General features: G+C 53.0%; 1 protein-coding gene across 3 annotated transcripts; it reads right to left on the bottom strand.

Moving 5' to 3' along the window:
• Window positions 1-5,340: 5,340 nt before the first annotated feature.
• LOC101275550 (serpin B6) lies at window positions 5,341-17,977 on the bottom strand. Of its 3 annotated transcripts, none has more exons than XM_012537190.3 (7): window positions 17,857-17,977; window positions 11,791-11,965; window positions 9,719-9,868; window positions 8,871-8,988; window positions 7,587-7,729; window positions 6,086-6,241; window positions 5,341-5,869 (listed from the first exon to the last, which is right to left on the bottom strand). In XM_012537190.3, exons 2-7 carry the CDS (start codon window positions 11,953-11,955, stop codon window positions 5,465-5,467), a joined length of 1,137 nt encoding a protein of 378 aa, XP_012392644.1. In that variant the 5' UTR covers window positions 11,956-11,965; window positions 17,857-17,977; the 3' UTR covers window positions 5,341-5,464. The 3 variants fall into 3 exon arrangements, with proteins under 3 accessions (XP_012392644.1, XP_033263902.1, XP_004281143.1); XM_033408011.2 differs by lacking the exon at window positions 17,857-17,977 and adding an exon at window positions 17,700-17,796; XM_004281095.4 differs by lacking the exon at window positions 17,857-17,977 and adding an exon at window positions 17,586-17,732.
• Window positions 17,978-17,981: the final 4 nt, after the last annotated feature.

The raw sequence follows: 17,981 nt of genomic DNA, 5'->3' as shown, positions 1-17,981 counted from the left end.
TGTAAATGTCAACCAAGAGAGCACAATGGCGGCACTGTTGGCACAGCTGCGCCCGCCAGTAATCGGTCAGTTCCTCGGTGCCCTCGGGGCACTAAGCCTCTCTGGAGCCCCTGGCTGCTCGGGGTGAGCGGGGCCTGTACGGGGTTGGGGAGAGGGTGTTGCAGCAACTGGAAGGCTGGCCTGAGGGCCCTGGGAACTCCCACCTCACCTTACACTGGAAGATACTTCAGGAAATAAAGGGCTGGGGCCAGAGAGGCAGAGTCAAACTGGAAGCACTGGGCCCACCAGCTGTGTGACAGCAACTAAAGAGACCCAAAGAGGGAGAGGATTCAGCAAAATAGAGATGACAGAGACACAAACAGAACGTGCATTGACCTACCTGAGCGTGAGCACCTTGCCACCTGGATGAGGCAGGCACAGACCTGGGCCGGTGTGTGCGTGCGTGTGCCCGTGTGTGTGCATATGTGCGCGTACATGTGAGATCGTCCTGTCCAACAGGTAAGGGGCTGAGCTGCAGGATCCCGTCCATCTCAGCTTCACGTTTTAACTGCTGTCAGTCCCTCGCGGTTGCCCACGTCTGGTCTCTCCTTGCCTTGCAGTTCTCCCAGGGTTACTTGAGATGCTGCCTCCCGGGCTTAAGTCCTAAACATTTCCGCCCAATAAAACATAACTCTCGACTTTTAGGTTGTGCGTATTTTTTCAGTTGACACACTTACCTGTGGAATCTAAAAAAGGACACAAACTTAGTTACAAAAGAGAAACAGACTCACAGACGTAGAATACAAACTTATGGGGAAGTTTGAATAAAGAGCACACGCAGAACTCTCCTTATATGTTTAAGGGGAAGAAAATGAAAGCTAGATGCCATAGGTCCTGACCTGGAGCTCAGACCCCCGGTGGGGCCAGGTAGGTGAGTACAAGCTGCCAGGGAGCCAGCACTCTGCGTCTTCTGGCCTGGGGTGGCCAGAAGGGAGTGTGCATGGTTTCCTGCAAGAGATGTGCTGACACCAACGCGGCCCTTTGATCTGCCACCTGGAAGGCCAGGCAGAGTTTAAACCAAGTTGGAGGTGAGCACTTTGGAGTTTTAGGAAGAGCAGCTGGGAGCCTGTCTGCAGACCAGTGCTGGAGCCTAGGGACCGCGGGCTGCAGGAAGAAGGTGCAAATAAAGAACAGGGAGCTTGCTCCCCACCAGGTCTACAAGGGTTAAATCGTCAGACACTGCACCCCTGGCCGACCCACCACCGTGCACCCTGAGAGGGGCTCAGGGGGAAAACGGGGTGGGCACTCTGTGCTTTGGAAAACTGGCCCCCTAGATAGACACATACCTCAGGAAGAATTGTAATGACCCCAGATTCCTGCATCTTCCCACACAGAGAAAAGCACTAAAATCATTAGCTCGAAATATCCGTTCTTCGTGACTTTCACCAAGATGTGTGCTTGCTGCATGCATTCCCTGTAGCCAAAAATTGTTTAGAAAACATCTCTTCCCCTCCCTCTTCAGAAAAATTCCCTCGAAGCTTCTGAGAGGCAGTCTCCCAAGCTACAGTCCTCAGCAAGGTCCCTGAATGGAACTAAACACTAATAACAGATTATCAGAAAGAGAAAGTAAGAAAACAGTCCCATTTACAATTGCATCAAAAAGAATAAAATACCTAGGAATAAATGTCACCAAAGAGGTGAAAGACCTGTCCACTGAAAACTATAACTGATGAAAGAAACTGAAGAAGACACATAAATGAAAACACATTCCATGCTCATGGATTGGAAGAATTAATATGGTTAAAATGTCCACACTACACACAACAATCTAGAGATTCAATGCAATCCCTGTCAAAATCCCAATGGCACTTTTTCCCAGAAAAAGAACAAACAATCCTAAATTTGTATGGAACCACGAAAGACACTGAATAGCCAAACAAATCCTGAGGAAGAACAGAGCCAGAGTCATCACACTTTCTGATTTCAAGCTATATTACAAAGCTGTGGTAATCAAAACTGTATAACATTGGCATAAAAGCAGACACATAGATCAATGGACAGAATAGAGAGCCCAGGAATAAACCCACAGATATATGGTTCCCTTACAACAAAGGAGCCAAGAATATACAATAGGGAAAGGGTAGTCTCTTTAATAAATGGTGTTGGGGAAACTGGACCACTACCTTACACCATACCCAGAAATTAACTTAAAATGGATTAAAGGCTTGAACCTAAGACCTGAAATTATAAAACTCCTAGAAGAAAACATAGGTGGTAAGCTCCTTGACATTGGTCTTGGCAATGATTTTTTGGAACTGACACCAAAAGCAAAGGCAACAAAAGCCAAAAATAAACAAGTGGGACTACATCAAACTAAAAAGTTTCCATACAGCAAAAGAAACCACCAGAAAAATGAAAAGACAACCTATGGAATGGAAGAAAAATATTTGAAAATCACATATTTCATAAGGGGTTAATATTCAAAATGTATGAAGAACTTACACAACTCAACTGCAAAAAAAATAATAATACAAACAGTCTGATTAAAAAATGGGCAGAGGATCTCAATAGACATTTTTCCAAAGAAGACACACAGATGGTCAATAGGTACCTGGAAAGGTGCTCAGCATTACGGATCATCAGGGAACGCAAATCAAAACCACAGTGAGATAGCACCCCACATCTTTAGAATGGCTATTATCAAAAAGACAAGAAATAACAAGTATTAGCAAGGATATAGGGAAAGGGGAATCATTGTGCACTGTTGATGTGAATGTAAGTTGGTGCAGCCACTATAGAAAACAGTATGGAGGTTCCTCAAAAAAATTAAAAATAGAACTACCATATGACCCAGCAATTCCACTTCTGGGTATTTATCTGAAGGAAAGGAAATTACTGCCTCAAAAAGATATCTGCACCCCTATCTTCACTGCAGCATTTTTTATAATAGCCAAGACATGGAAACAAGATGGATGAATGGATAAAGAAGATGTGGTACATGTACAATAGAATATTACTTAGCCGTAAAAAGAAGGAAATCCCGCTATTTGTAACAAGACAGGCTTTGAGAGCATTATGCTAAGTGAAGTAAATTAGACAGAGAAAGACAAATACTGTGTGATCTCACTTACGTGTGGAATCTAAAATAACAAAAACAAAGAAAGAACACCAAGCTCCTGGATACACAGATTGGCAGTTACCGGAAGTGGGGAAGGGGTGCAGCAAAGTGGGTGGATGGGGTTTAAAAGTACATCTCTCAATGGCCATCATCGAAGTCTATAAGGAATAAACGCTGGAGAGGGTGTGGAGAAAAGGGAGCCCTCCTGCCCTGTTGGTGGGAGTGTAAATTGGTGCAGCCACTATGGAGAACAGTGTGAAGTTTCCTCAAAAAGTTGTTTAATTTTTTTGCAGCTTTTCTACTCACCCGGGACCCAAGAGGATTTTGGATCAGTGCTCGCGATGGTCCCAACGGCCCGATGCTCAGTCCTGTCACTGTGGACAGGCCTTTAGAAACCCCAGTGAGGGAGTCCAGCTGGGCACAGACCCCAGAGCCCTCTGCAGGGGCACCCAAACCCCAGCTCCTGTGCCCACCTTTCCCGGGACTCCCCAACCCCTCCCTGTTCCCCATCCCCACCTGGCAGGGATGCCCTAGGCAAGTCCTGGGGCCCCGGCCCCGTGCTGCCCACTAGTCAGTGTGAGATTAGGGTCATCTTGTGCACAAGCCCCCCTCCTCCATCCCCTTCCACCCAGGCTCTGGCGTCCAGCCACTGCCTACAGGCCCTGGGCCTCCACGAATCCCCTGCCTGGACCCCTCTGTGACCGTGGTCCTGTGGCCCCTCTGAAAGGCCAGATGTGGAGCTGTCAGTACTGGCCCGAGACCTTGGCTCTACCGCTTGGCCAGCTGCAAGAATTTGTTCAAGTTACTTGACGCCCCCTGGACCTCAGACCCCCCCCGGGCTTACTCCTTGCTGAGGATTAAGTAAAATCGTCAATGTTAAGCAGGTGCTCAGCAAACATTTGTGAAGGGGTGAGACCAACGCTTTCCCAGACTTAAATCCCGGGAGGATTTTATGTTCTAGGTCCTTACAAGAAACATTGCACAACGTAATGGAACTGTCTTCTGGTGGAATTTCATAAAAGACGTGGGAGCATTATTCAGGTGGCTGTGCCTTTTACTAAAATCATACGTTGGGGGATAACTTTTCAAAGGCCATTTGACCGACAGACAAAGTGGAACAACTCAGCGGGACCCAAGAGCCCCTTCGAGCAGCAGCACATGGTTTATTCCACATGTGTTAGGACTTCACCTGGCAGAGGTCTACCTGTATTATAGGTCTGCGACAGACGGGACCACTGCGTTCGTTTTCACAACTTCCTGCTGATGGGCCCGAGGGTTCTCATCCAGGGAAAGGAAGGACAGATGCCTCGACACCTGGATGGTCAGACCACTGCGCTACACGCCGCAGGTACAAACAGAGCTGTGTGGGGCAGGGAGATGGCGCTGACAACACGGCCCTTCCCCTTCTCACACATCCCACTCAAAATGGCAACGTCTCCTCAGTCTGTCTCTCCCCACGGCTAAGTCGCTGGCTTGGGCTCAACAGGGAAAGCAGACTGGAGGCAGAATGAAATACGCATCGCATCGTTATGTTAGCAGGAGCCCAGCTCCTAATGACGGCAGTCAGGGCAGCGGAGGAGGCCTGGTGGCTGGCCTGGAACACGGCACAGCTCTCCACCTGAACCACAGCGTCAGCTGAGAGCCGGGATCGCGTCTCCAGCAGGTAACACAAGTGGCCGCAGAAACCTTAGCCCCCTCTTTATCTCTAGTACTTGCAGCAGGATAGAAAGTCGCCTGGCGTGTATCCGTAAAGCGGTCTTAAACTCTTCCGCTACTGTGAACAGGACTTGTCTGCTCGTCTCTGGCCCCTGGTGGCAATTAAGCATTTTCAGGGAAAGTGGGTAGCTGTGCATCTGAAGAGGTCTGTGACCGCAGACCCCTCGAAGTGCAGACACAGCGGGAAATGGGACTGACTTCTCACGGGTCTGGGTCACTGGCTCTCCCCACCTCTATGCTGGTTTCTGGAGGGCTCACAACAGCGGGGTTCTTGGAACAGAACCCCGCTGAGGGTCTCTGCAGCCCGCTCCCTGTGGCTGCCGCAGCCTCTGCTTCCCTCTGTTCTCTCGCAAACAGGGGCCCCTGAGCAGAGGAGGGAGGAAGCACCTGCTCTCCCTGAGGGCCTGGACGCGGAGGGCGAGGGGCGCCCCTCAGAGCAAGGGCACTTGCCGGGCGTCACCGCCCTCCCCCGAATGGCAATGCAGGTCCTAGGGGGCACGGGACATGCGAACACACAGACACAGGCGTTCTCGATCAGCCCCTTTATTTCTGGACTGTCGTCAAGGCCACTTTGGGTCGCAGGCGCGTCACGGAGTACCCGGGAAAGCGGGCCGGCAGGACCCAGCGGGGCTGCCCGTGGCCGCTGCCTCCTCACGGGCAGCTGAGCCGGCCGCAGAACAGAAGCCCGCGGGTCTTGCTGTGCTGGATAAAGAAGAGGAAAGGGTGGTCGGCACAGAACCTGGGGGTGATCCTGGCGCAGCGCAGCATCAGGACTGCGGCGGTGGCGGCGGCCGCCTCCGTGCCCTGCTCGTCGACCTCCACAAAGGCCTTGTGCACGACCCGGGACAGGCACAGGTTGCTCTGGGCCGACATCGCGGAGAAGTCGGCCCTGGCGCCCTCGAAGGCGTCGGTGACGCCCAGGGCGCGGAGCACGCCCTCCAGGTCGTAGCTCTCCCGCAGCTTAAACCTGGGCAGGGACACCTCCACCTCCTCCTCATCCAGCAGGTCCGGCCTCGTCCACTCGACAAATTTCTCATAAGTTAGTTCCTTTTCCACCTAGAAGAGGTGAGTAGAAGGGCTTCGGGTCCAGAGCAACGCTGCCCAGTGGGAGCGTCTGCCGTGGCCCACACGCACCGCACCGTGGGTTCGAGGGGGCGGCCAGGGGAGCTGTGCCGGCTGCAGAAAGGGTTCCTGCTGGGAGGCGGGGAGCCTGCTGGGCGGGGATTCAGACGGGACCCCCTTCCCCCCACGGCGCGATTAGCGCTTAGTTACCGTTTTCAAATCGGTGTTTTCATCGGGAAGCATGATGATCATATTGAGCTCGCTGCCGACGTAGGGAAGCACGAGAATCTTCGTGGATATCTCTTCGATGTAGGTCATCTTAAACGTGGATTTCTTAAACATCATTTGCACAGGCTTCTCCACATTCTGTAAAGGAATGGATAAACAGGAAGTTGAAACAAGACACTGGACGAGTCAGCAGAGCCGGCCCCTCTGGGCCCCAGGAACACTTTGGTGGCTTCCAGACACCACACCAGTCCCCTCCCTCTTGCCAGCTCACCTTCACTGCTTCCGCCTCCAAACCCTGGGGCACCCAGGGCTCAGGCCTCGTGCTGCTTTTCTGCGGTGATCTCAGTCCCGTGACTTTAAACAGAATTCCCACATTTATATTCCTGGCCGGGACCTCCCCCCGATACTCCAGAGGCATAAATTTTACTGCCTACTCAACACGTGCATCTGGACATAACAGAAACCTCCAGTGTCACCTCTCACGCTGGCTCCTCGTGTTCCCCTCCACGGCTGCTCCATCTATAATTTTCCCCATCTCGGCTGATGGCAACACCATTCATCCCGGGGTCAAAAACCCGGGAGTGTCCTTGGCCCCCGTCCTTCACACTCACATCTGACTCATTACAAACTGCGCTGGCTCCACTTTTTTTTTTTTTTTTTTTTTTTGCGGTATGCGGGCCTCTCACCGCTGCGGCCCCTCCCGCCGCGGAGCGCAGGCTCCGGACGCGCAGGCTCAGCGGCCATGGCTCACGGGCCCAGCCGCTCCGCGGCATGTGGGATCCTCCCGGACCGGGGCACGAACCCGTGTCCCCTGCATCGGCAGGTGGACTCTCAACCACTGCGCCACCAGGGAAGCCCTGGCTCCACCTTTAAGACACAAAGCTTGTGCTTCCCACCCCCGCTGCTGTCAGCCCAGCCCCGGTCATCGTGACAACTCCCAAGTGACCTCCCTGGTCCTGCATTTGCACAGGGGCTAGAGGGGTCCCGGGAGATCGGTGCCACAGCTCTCTGTGAGAGCTCAGAGGAGGGGTACAGAAACCGGGCTGGGGGCACTGCTAGGGAGGCTTCCAGACGCCGCTGGAGAGGAAAGGGGGATATACAGGTACTGACAGAATGAAGACAGAGACATGGGTAGGATCCAGGGCCACAAAGAGCTTCACGTGCCATAGTCTGGAGTTTGAACTTCATCTCAAAAGTTCTGGGAAGCCAGGAAGGACCTTCAGTCTGAGAGCTACACCGTGGGATGTGCGATACAGACAGAATGCCCAGCGGCAGCATGGACCACGTTTGATGACACAGTGCGGGGGCGGGCAGGGCGAGAAGAAGGCCCCAGGTTTGCTGGGAGACCGGATGCTGGGCTGCCTAAGGCCACACGAAGCACCAGTTACTTGAGGTCAGCCTTCTCGCATGTTCTATAAACCAATGTGAACACAGGGACTGTTTCCAAGAACCTCCTCTGTTATTGCGAAATACCCATATTCACCTTGCTGACTTTGAACGGCCTTTCTTTGGTGTGCTGTTTGTTAAACTGATTCTCCCAGTTTCCTTTGAAGTAGATGGCGTTCACGAGAACCAGAGAAGTCATGGAGTCCACTGAACCTGGAGACAGCAGGTCTATAATGTTTCCTGAAAAGAAGAATTAAAGAACCAGTTAGCTAAAGGGCTTCCTGACGGAGGCATCGGGACGACATTCACTGGGCCGTCTTCTTGAGGGGTCAAGTGCACAGACCAAGGGGCTCGCCGTCCTCCAAACAACCATGTACAGGGAGACTGGCCCCTAAAACAAAGGCAGCGACAAAAACTTTTAAAGCTCTGGTCAGAAAAACACCACCGGTTGAATAAAACATAAAAATGAACAAAGTAATATGTGCAGGATAATTCCCAGTGGGAGAGAAAGGAATGTTGGATGCCTGCGCTTCAGGGATTGTCCTGAAGGTGAGAGGCTGTAGCTTGTGTGGAGAACATTTAAATTAAGAGCCGCAGGTGGCTGAGGACTTAACCAAGTGTCCTGCAATGACGCTCAGTCACCCGCAGAGCACAAGCGGTGACGGACAGGCAGGCAGCTTGAGACCTGCAACCAAATTTTTCTTTACACTATTTGTGAAAATAAAGATTATATTAACATTAACAACGACAACAACAAAATTAAAGTGAAGATTGTTCTGGGGCTTCCCTGGTGGCGCAGTGGTTGAGAGTCCGCCTGCCGATGCAGGGGACGCGGGATCGTGCCCCGGTCCGGGAAGATCCCACGTGCCGCGGAGCGGCTGGGCCCGTGAGCCATGGCCGCTGAGCCTGCGTGTCCGGAGCCTGTGCTCCGCAACGGGAGAGGCCACAGCAGTGAGAGGCCCGCGTACCGCAAAAAGAAAGATTGTCCTGGAAGAGGTGCACCAAACATTGATGAGGAGAGGGAAAAAGCTGGAGAAAATAATTATACACTGATTGTATTTCAAAAGTAGATTTTTAAAGTTTACAGTTATTCAGAGAAAAAAAATCATTCCTGTTTACATTTGATGCTCTTGTGAAGGAACTGACAATAAGATTAATTAAAATACTATGAAAACATCTCCTGTACAGCACAGGGAACTCGACTGAATACTCTGTAATGACCTATATGGGAAAAGAATCTAAAAAAGAGTGGATGTATGTGTAGGAATAACTGATTCGCTTTGCTGCACACCTGAAACTACCACCACGCTGTAAATCAACTCTACTCCAATAAAATTAATTAGAAAATAGCAGGAAAGCAGAAATAACAACGTATCTTCACCTTCTGTCCTTTGGGCCACCCAGGTGTTTATGTGTTTCCTGGATTCCTCCGCAGCGCTGATAAAGTCCAGCTCTTCCATCTCCGCTTGGTAGAACTTGCGGCAGGCATCTTTGAAAGACTAGGAGACACAGAGCAACATAATCGCGTGGCTACAAAAACAATCAACGCCAGGAGCCTACTTCCTCACCACCCCAAGTCAGAACGTTGATAATTTGATGGTTTACATATGCAATGTACAAATGAACGCGAGGAATTAACCTTAAATCCTTTCTCAGTCTTCAGCTACATTTAATAATAAATACAAACTAAGAAAAGGCATGGTCTGGATGCCAAATAAATGCCATGGACGCCACACCAGCGAGGTCAGGACGCTGGCACTGAGACGCAGCAACTGCAGGGCCACGGCCGTGCCCAGTGGGCTCCTACCATGGTGAGGGCCACGGCTCCCTCGGTGTTTCGGAACCGCCGGCCGTGAACCAGGGCCCGTTGTCCCACAGTAACATGGGAACCCTGCACCCCACGCCACCACTTCCTCAGCGCTCGTGGTGAGGTCCTAAATCCACACCGTTCAGAAGGGCGCCACCTGCGGCTACGGGCACTTGAACTGCAGCCGGTGCCACTGGGGGACTGAAGACTTCACTTCACCTGCACTGAATTAACGACACTGGGACATAAGTAGCTGCGTGTCCAGTGGCTGCCATCGCGGACGGCAGTGCGCGGGGTCCTGCGTCACCCCACCCGTGTGCGTCTCAGCCCACAGGCCCTCTGCTGCACCACAAGGTCCCCCCAGCCACCTCCCCGCCGCCTTGGTCTCTACCTTCTTAGTAAAAGCAGCGAGTATGACTTACTGGGAGGAAATCATAAGTCTTCTCTCCAAAGAGCCTGTTGGCGGTTCTGAGCAAGTACTGTGTGCCGGTCCTGTTAACTTCGGTGAGGAGGTTCTGGAAATCCTGGTGGACGTCTCCACCTCTGTCACTGCTTCTGCTTAGAGAAAGTGCCTGAAATCAAAAACAGATAAAAATACACAACTTCCGTGTGCCCTGACTACAGGAAATGGGTACAACACTAAAGTCAGCCTAAGGACCACACTGATCCTCACTGCAGCTTAAAACGAGATTCACCCAGTTAAAGACACAATGCTTCCTGGAAGCCACCCGGCCTCCCTCCCGCAGGGAGTTCGAGCAGTGACGGCAGGAGCAGAAATGCCCCTTTGCAAGCTCAGTTCCGTGCGCCCACTCCTGTGGTCTGTCTGCAGACAAGGCTGCCCGCCAGGCCTCCCGTCTCCGCACACACACGCCGCGTCCTCGGGTCTGGGCTGGCCCTGGGACGTGCTCTGACCAGCAGAACACAGCAGAGGTGACTCTTCCAGGCCTGGGCCGAAAACGGCCCGGCAGCTCCACATTTGCTGTCTCGTCCCCCAGCCCTCACGGTCTAGGAAAGTCCCCGCTACCCGTTGGGGGCGTCGCGGACAGCCCTGGGGAGCTGACACTGCTCGGGGAGAGCTCCTTGTGGGAGGACGGAGGCCCCAGCCAACAGTCAGCACCAGGGCCCTTCCTAGATCACGAGTGAGCCCAGCGGGCACCATGGGGCCAGGCCAGAGGCTGAAAAGCTACCGTCGTCATTCCCAGCCACTCAGCTGCAGGGCTGTTTCTTTTGCAGCCATAGAAGGTCCAGGCAGCCGTCCAGGCATGGTTCTCCTGTAGCACAAAGCTAGAACGTGGGCGCTGGCTTTGGACCCAGCAGCTGGCCGAGGCTGGGAGGACAGTGCGGACACCACTGCCACCTGCAGCCGCGGGAAGGCTGGCCCTCTCCCCGGGGAATCGTAAGGAGATGCCCGGGAAGAATGCGGCATCGGTAGCCGCCTGGGAAAGCGTGAGGGAAGAGAAGGACGAGCTGAAGAGGGAGCTATTTCATTGTCAAGCAGAATTGAAAGGAAATATTTGCAACCCAGGACTTGCTGGGTGGAAAGAGAGAATGCTTCTCCCTCCCAGCCTCTCCAGCCAGCAAATGATTCTGAAAGTAAGTGACGGCCTCAGGGCAAAGGTCAAACGCAAAGCACAGCCCTCAGGGGCAGGATCAGGACACTTGGTTAAACCTTGGAGATTGAGGCAGGGCCCCGAGAGCCTCTCAGCCAGACAACGGGCTTCAGGACATCGTCCCCCAGCCCAACGGAGCCCTGCCTCACGAGCTTGTGCCCGTGCCCCTGCTCAGGGAAGCAGAATTTAAGCTGCTGTTAGAGACCCACACGGTTCAGAAGCAGCCTGGATCCCAGACACCCAGCCTCCAGAGCTGTGAGGAAGGAAACGGCTCCTGCTTAGGCCACTCAGTGTGGGCCTCGTCAGCCTGAGCGCGCTGGCACCTCCCCACGGCGCAGGGTGATCCCTCCCTGTCTCTCCAGGTGTGCCAGGAGTGGGGCGGCCTTTAGTTCACAGAGCTCTGCACCCAGGAGCCTCAACAGCCCTGCTCCTCCTGGACTTGGAGCCCAAGCCCGGCCCCAAGAAGGGATGAGATGCTGGGCCTTGGGCGGGCTGTGAATGCTGGGCGGGGCCAGAGGACACACTATGGCTGCCATCGGTGGCCGCAGGAGCTGGACCTTCATGCCCCGCGCAGCCTGCCTCGGGCTGGTCTGGACTTCACTGCAGGACTGGCCTTGCCAGCCGGGCCTTGGCCAGCGCATCAGAGCAGAGGCTGGATGAGCACTTGCTCATTCAAGCGTGTCCTCCTGGAAGTCAGGTACTGAGCTGTCAGGAAGGCCCGGCCACCTGCCAAAGAGACATGGTGTGGGAGGCCCAGGGGACGGGGCAGCACAGAGGGGGTTATGTGTCAAGAGCAAGGCCTTTGGGATGTGAAACATGGAGGACCAACTCAACTAGAAAGTAACAGCATTTGCCATCGCCCGGAACTGGTTTCAGGTACGTACCTGGGACATCTGGGCCGCGGTGTCTCCCTGTGCCCCCATGAGGACCATGGCCAGGGCAGAGGAGATGCTGATGGGTGAGATAAACACATTCTGCGAGCTGTCTTCACCCAGATGTTTCAGAAGGGTCAAGGCAAAGGTGCCGTTCGCTTCCAACAGAGCATCCATGGCAGCGAGTCTGAAATGATGGATTTAAAATCAGCGTCGCGTAAATCTAGGCTACGCGTCGGCCGTGTCTCACCTGCTGTTAAAAGTTACCGCTGACACTGGTTCAGCGAGCAAACAGGTACAGGCACAAAACTCGATTTCTCTTGCGGGGGCCCTCAGCATTATTTTGTGGGTTTCTAACACGTAGTGAACAGTGACGCGGATAGCACAGCAAGGGAGCGGGAGGGCCCACATCCTGGGTACTTGCTGGGGGCGGAATCGGGGAAGGAGCTATTCGCCTTTGCTTTCATTTCTGTATTGTCTGGTGTGTTTAAGGGCCTATATGTATTATTTCATAATTTAAAAGTCATTCAAAATGATAAATCCAACGACACAGTTACACAAGAAAAGATGGTTGAATGTTTCTGTAATGCGGGAGCAAGGCCCCCATTTAGGATAACCGGAAGCCTTAAGGTAAGAGACAGATCAAATCACATACAAAGAGGCACGAAAGCCTTAAAAACAAACACCTCTGACGTCCAGTTCTCCTTCTATGCGGCCTCAGCTCGTGCCAAAGCCCAAATCAAAGGCCCTGTCCCCAGGCCCTTGCTGCCCCCCAGGCCCAGGCCCTCCTTGCCCGACTCTGGACGAGGGCACTTGGGGACTCACGCAAGAAGCACAGCCTCCAGCATCCCTGATGCAGTCAGACGTCACGACTCAGGCCCGCCCCCCCCCCCCAACACACACACACCGCACAGGTCATCCTCTGGCCTGGGGACAGGGCCACCAAGACGGCCAGTCTACCAGGAGACGCTGCAGCCCCAGGGCCCTTCATGAACTGAGGAAGGACAGGGCTGTAGGGCCCTGTGTGTGTTAGGTCTGCTGCAAGGTCACCTGGCCAAGAAGATGTCCCACGAGCCCCCTCCCCACCCATCCAGGACTCTATTTCACCATCTGCACGCACTTCTCCCTCAGATGTCGAAGGAGTGTTGATTCAAATGGAAATGCCAACCTGAGAGACGCCATTAATAAAGCACCCTGTCTCTGGTAACATCCAGCAAATCTGTTTCAGGCTCCGACTTTTCTGTCACTGATCTCGAAAAGCACACCTGCCCTCATCGCCGCCACCCCCACCCCCAGGAAAGCACTGGCCTGGCCAGCCCACAGCATCTACTGGGGCCGCGGAGAAATCAGTGTACTTCTGTGTATTGTGTGAAGGGAACTGGAGGTGAAAGATCAATAGTTCTTGCACAGAAAGCAGCTTTGGTCTTAAACACTGAACTGGGAAAAACAAAGCAGGAGACTCAGAGGAAAAGGCACGGAGACCAGGCTCACAGTCCCAGCTCTGGCACCCCGGGTCAGTTACCTGATTTCCGCTCCCTCCATGAGGAAGGGGATATACCAGATAATCTGTGTTCTGATGGGGTTGGGGCAGGCCACCCCAAAATACTGAAACAGGACTGAAGCTCTCTTGTGCCTCTTTAAAGCTCACCTTGTCTGCCTCATCTGAGCTTATTAATAGACTCATGATCTTTTACAAACAAGGTATTTCAATGAGTCGATGTCTGTTTTCTTCTTGGTGCTCAAATCGTCACAAGTGGGGGCTTCTCTTTAATCTACTTTATTTTGAGATGTTGATCTCCAACACCCTCCCTTTACAGCAACAACAAGGTCTTACATCCATTTTGAATTTTTTTCCCAGTCCAAAGACACCAAGTGTCAGGCCCTCTCTTGGCTTCATGGAAAAGTTGTAAAGCACAAAACCGAACCCTTGACTCCTCAAGGAGCGCGTGAGTCTTGGTGCTGCTGAGGCGAAGCTGGGCAGATGCTTCCTCCCAAGCCCCTCACACACCACGCTGTGAAGGGGAGACAGCACGTCAACTTTTCCTCCACCACCCCGCCCCTGACTTTCCTCAAACACAGCTGAGCTCAGAGACGCCCACCCGGGCTGCAGTGGTCCCAGCCTCCTATTCGGTTGTACCGATGTGTGGATCCCACTGTCTGCCAGCCACGCCGTCCCCACGGTTCCACTGTGGACTCACTGCTCTTCAGCCTGAGCACTGCTGAGCCCCCAGACACTCCTTTGGGCCCCATGTCTTCCTGCTTCACGGTTTACTCCCTTCTTTGATGAAGCGAATCGTCCAATAGCTTTCTAAGACAGAATACACACGTTTTGACTTCTCGCATGTCTGAAAATGTCTTTATCCTCCCACCCCATATGATTGCCGGTTCGGCAGCCTCCATCGATGGGCCCCGTTCACTCATTTTGCCGTGCACTTGGTGGGCCCCTTCAGTCTAGCAAATCAAGAAAATTTCCCTTCCTCTCTGGGAACTGAACTTTTTTTTTTCCCCATTTTTTGGCCACACCGTGAGGTATGTGGGATCTTAGCTCCCCAACCAGGGATCGAACCTGGGCCCCCTGCATTGGAAGCGCAGAGTCTTAACCGCTGGACTGCCAGGGAAGTCCCTCTCTGGGAACTTTTAAGGCACTTGTCAGTTCCCTGCAGACCGACTGTTCTCTTTTTCTGGGCCTCATACCTGCACGAGTGGCAGGCACAGGTGATATCTGTCGGGCACTTGGGATCGCACGGCTGCTCTGTGCTCTCTGCATGTGGTAGAGAGCTCTGCTCTCATCTACCCCCCTCTCTTGCATTTTCCATCACAATGACGTTTTGTTCCATTTTCTGGAAGATACTCATGATTTTCTCTTGCAATTTTTCTACTGATTTTTTCCAGTCTCAGCCATCGTATCTTTAATTGCTAAAGACTCCTTGTTCTCTGCTGTTCCTTCTTTACTGCCTCCCCCCCACCCCAGTTCCCTGGAGAACGTCAATCACCGTCTGTGGTGTTGTCTTCTGCTCCCTGTATCGTCTCTCTTCTCCTGGGGTCTTCTGCTATTGTGCTGGTGTTTATATTATTTGGGTCTCTTTCATACACAGGCTTTCCACAAATGCTTGACAATCCTGGGATGTCAGTCATATTTAAGAGGGAAACACAAAACGAGGTTGGAAACTGCTCACATGGCAGGATGTGTGCGATAAAGGGGTCAGTAGCTTTTTTTTACTGAGCAACCAGCAAATGGAGGAGCCCCCTGGTCTGGCTGCAGGCAGGGTAGGGGCTGGGGGGTTTCTACAGGACCCATAATCCCCTCCTCTCAGTCCAATGCCTGGGGGTCCCTGAGTTTGCGCATCAGATCCTGCAGGGGTGAGACCTGATCTCCTACTGGGCTCTGGGTAAGGCAAGGAGGGTGGCTGTCCGCTGCAGAGCAGATGGCCTGTGGGGGTCACATCAGTCTGTGGACACGCTTTCTACCCAGGCCCCATTTGCAGCCCTGCACTCCACCCCTGCCTTTGCTGGCGCTCGGGCCCCAACGTTGAGCCTGTCCGCCCCTTCTGGTCTGTTTCCCCTCCTCGGCACTCAGCCCCTCCCCTGGTCACTTCCCTCCTCCAAAACCTCTGACCGCTCTTGTCCACTCTTTGTCTCCTCTCTCTCTTCTCTGTCCTTGTGTTTTTCATGCTTCACAAGGTTCCTTCATTGTCGTTTCAGCAGGGTTTTATGAAAGGAAGATGCTAATCACATGGTCACAAACCCACAAACTATTTTTGTGAGCAAGAGAAAAACATTAAAAGCCATTTCTTCGCCCATTACCCGGTTCCTCTGTTAATTGTGAAATAAATGTCCAAACTCCGAGTCCCATTTATCAAGATCCTTCTTGTCTGTTTGATAATAACCTGCCACATAATCATAACCTGATTCTCATTATCACTTTGCGATAATATATAAATCCTTAATAATTAATCATAAAAAGATTAAAGAGGTCTTAATCCTAAAAAAGAAAGAAAAATAGGACCAAATTCAAACAGTTTACCACGAAGACACTCCAGATATCAAAGAAAATTATAGACAATCTAGTGGGGTTTTTATATTGAGGGATAGCTCTTCTCCATTCAATGCACATACCAGTAACAACGATACACATTTCACAGGATCACACAGCAAACACAACACCTATCAACAGCTTTCCAAGCCCCTACATTTTAGCTTCCGTAGATAAGACAGCCAAGAGTGTCCTTCGTATACACACATGCACACACACACTTGCTAAATTCATCATATATTTCAAAATTATTTACAGCTTCAATAACAATATGCCTTTTAAAATATATTTAATCATGAACATAAAAACCAGCATTAAGGTTTCATTAATGAACTATGCCGTGTGTGTGTGTGTGTGTGTGTGTGTGTGTGTGTGTGTGTGTGTGTGTGTAAAACAAGTCTAACCAATCTATCTTTGGCACCATTTTTTCCCTGTGGCACCATCAGTAACCTTCGGCAGTTAATGTACATAATTGGTTTAATTCAACTGATCAAGTCTTAATAATTTTTTAAGGTGTCACTATTTAATTGTGCTTCTTGTCTTCTTGGATTAGGATGCCTTAATTTCCGAGAGGATTTACTATTAAAGATTGGTTTAATGGAGACCTGGGCTCCTGCTTTGTCCCCACCTGGTCTCTGGGGCAGCGTGTGTGTGTGTGTGTGTGTGTGTGTGTGTGTGTGTGTGTGTGTGTGTGTGTGTGTGTGTGTGTGTGTGTTGTCTAATACATAAACGGGATGATTCCTTCTACTTTACAGGTTTACTGTGAGGCACAAGCGGGTATATTCAATAAATGGTGGTAGAACTACACGTTCCTTTCTTTCTGCTGATGTCCAGGCCTGATCTCAGGTCCAGCAAGCTTGGCAGTGTACGGTGTGTGGCCTTCCCTGGGGTCTATCTATCTAACGACAAACACTGGGTGCGATGGAGGCCACTCTTTGTATAAACAGAAAAGAATGGTGATTCCATTCACTCTAATTTCACTCTACGGTTGCTGGTTTTACCCACAATAAGCTCAACTGTAACAAAATGCCGTGGATTGGAACTGGCCTCATATATTGCTTTTAAATACTCAGCTTACATGACCAAGTATGACTAAAACTGTGCTCCTTCTCTGGGGTGGCCTAAAGCCGGGGACGCAGGCACTCACGCGCGGTGGGGAAGAGCCGGACACGCCGAGAACCCTGACAACCACAGCCCTTCCTGCTGATGCCGGGGCACATCTCTGAGCCTCGGCCACGCAGCCACAGGACCTCAGTCCAGAGGCTACTTTTCACACTCCCCCTCCCCACTCGGCCATAAGGTACACCAGCTGCGCCGGGAGGGGCCGTGCCAACACTGACCCAGCTTCCCCCAGCACCCGCGTATTCCTGGCGGCATGTGAGGACTAATTTTCCATACTCTCTCCCTCAAAACTGAGCTTTATGGTGGGGGGGGGGGAAGGGGAAGAAAGCACCTGAAGAGCCGACCTCACCCAGCACGCGCAACCCCAGGTATGACTAAAACCTCTCCCCGGGGGTCCTCTTAGCCCTGAAGATGCCGAACCTTGCAACACCGTGCCTGCAGCGAGTTTAACAAACAACACACGTGCCAGGATCCGGAATGGTCCTCACTGAGGCCCCCGAAAGCGCCTGAGCGCCGGCCACCCGGTGGGCGGGAGACCGCTGGGCAGCCGGGCCGCCTGGGCAGCCACCCGGGCTTCTCTCGGGCCCCAGCCCCACCCACGCCCGGGCTCCCAACGCCCGGCGCCCTGCGGCGCCCGCCCGCGGGGGGTCACCTGTGCGCGCGGGGCCCGGAGTGGCCCCCGGGGAGGCTCGGCGCCGCCCCCATGCAAGCGTGCGCGTGACCGAGGGTCCTCTGCGTCCCGGGCGGCGGCGGCCGCCACACTCACCACGCCGTCACTTCCGCCGGATCCGAAAGGGAACCCCAGCTGGACCCGCGCCCCCGTCCACCCCTCCGGTCCTCAGCGGTCACGACCCGGCCGCCCGCCCGCCTCCCCGCCTCGCGCGCAGGCCCAACGCCAGGGCCCGAGCGCCCCGGACACTCACCGGGCGCGCGGCCGGAGCGGGCGGGGCGGCAGCGGAGGTGACAACGGCCCCGGGGGCCCCAAATACCGCGGCCGGGAGGCGGGGCCGCGCGGGAGGGGCGGGGCCGCGCGGGGCGCCAGGTGCGT

The sequence above is a fragment of the Orcinus orca genome, chromosome 10 (genome assembly GCF_937001465.1).
Source record: "Orcinus orca chromosome 10, mOrcOrc1.1, whole genome shotgun sequence".
NCBI lineage: Eukaryota > Metazoa > Chordata > Mammalia > Artiodactyla > Delphinidae > Orcinus > Orcinus orca.
This window is presented reverse-complemented; position numbering and strand designations above follow the sequence as displayed.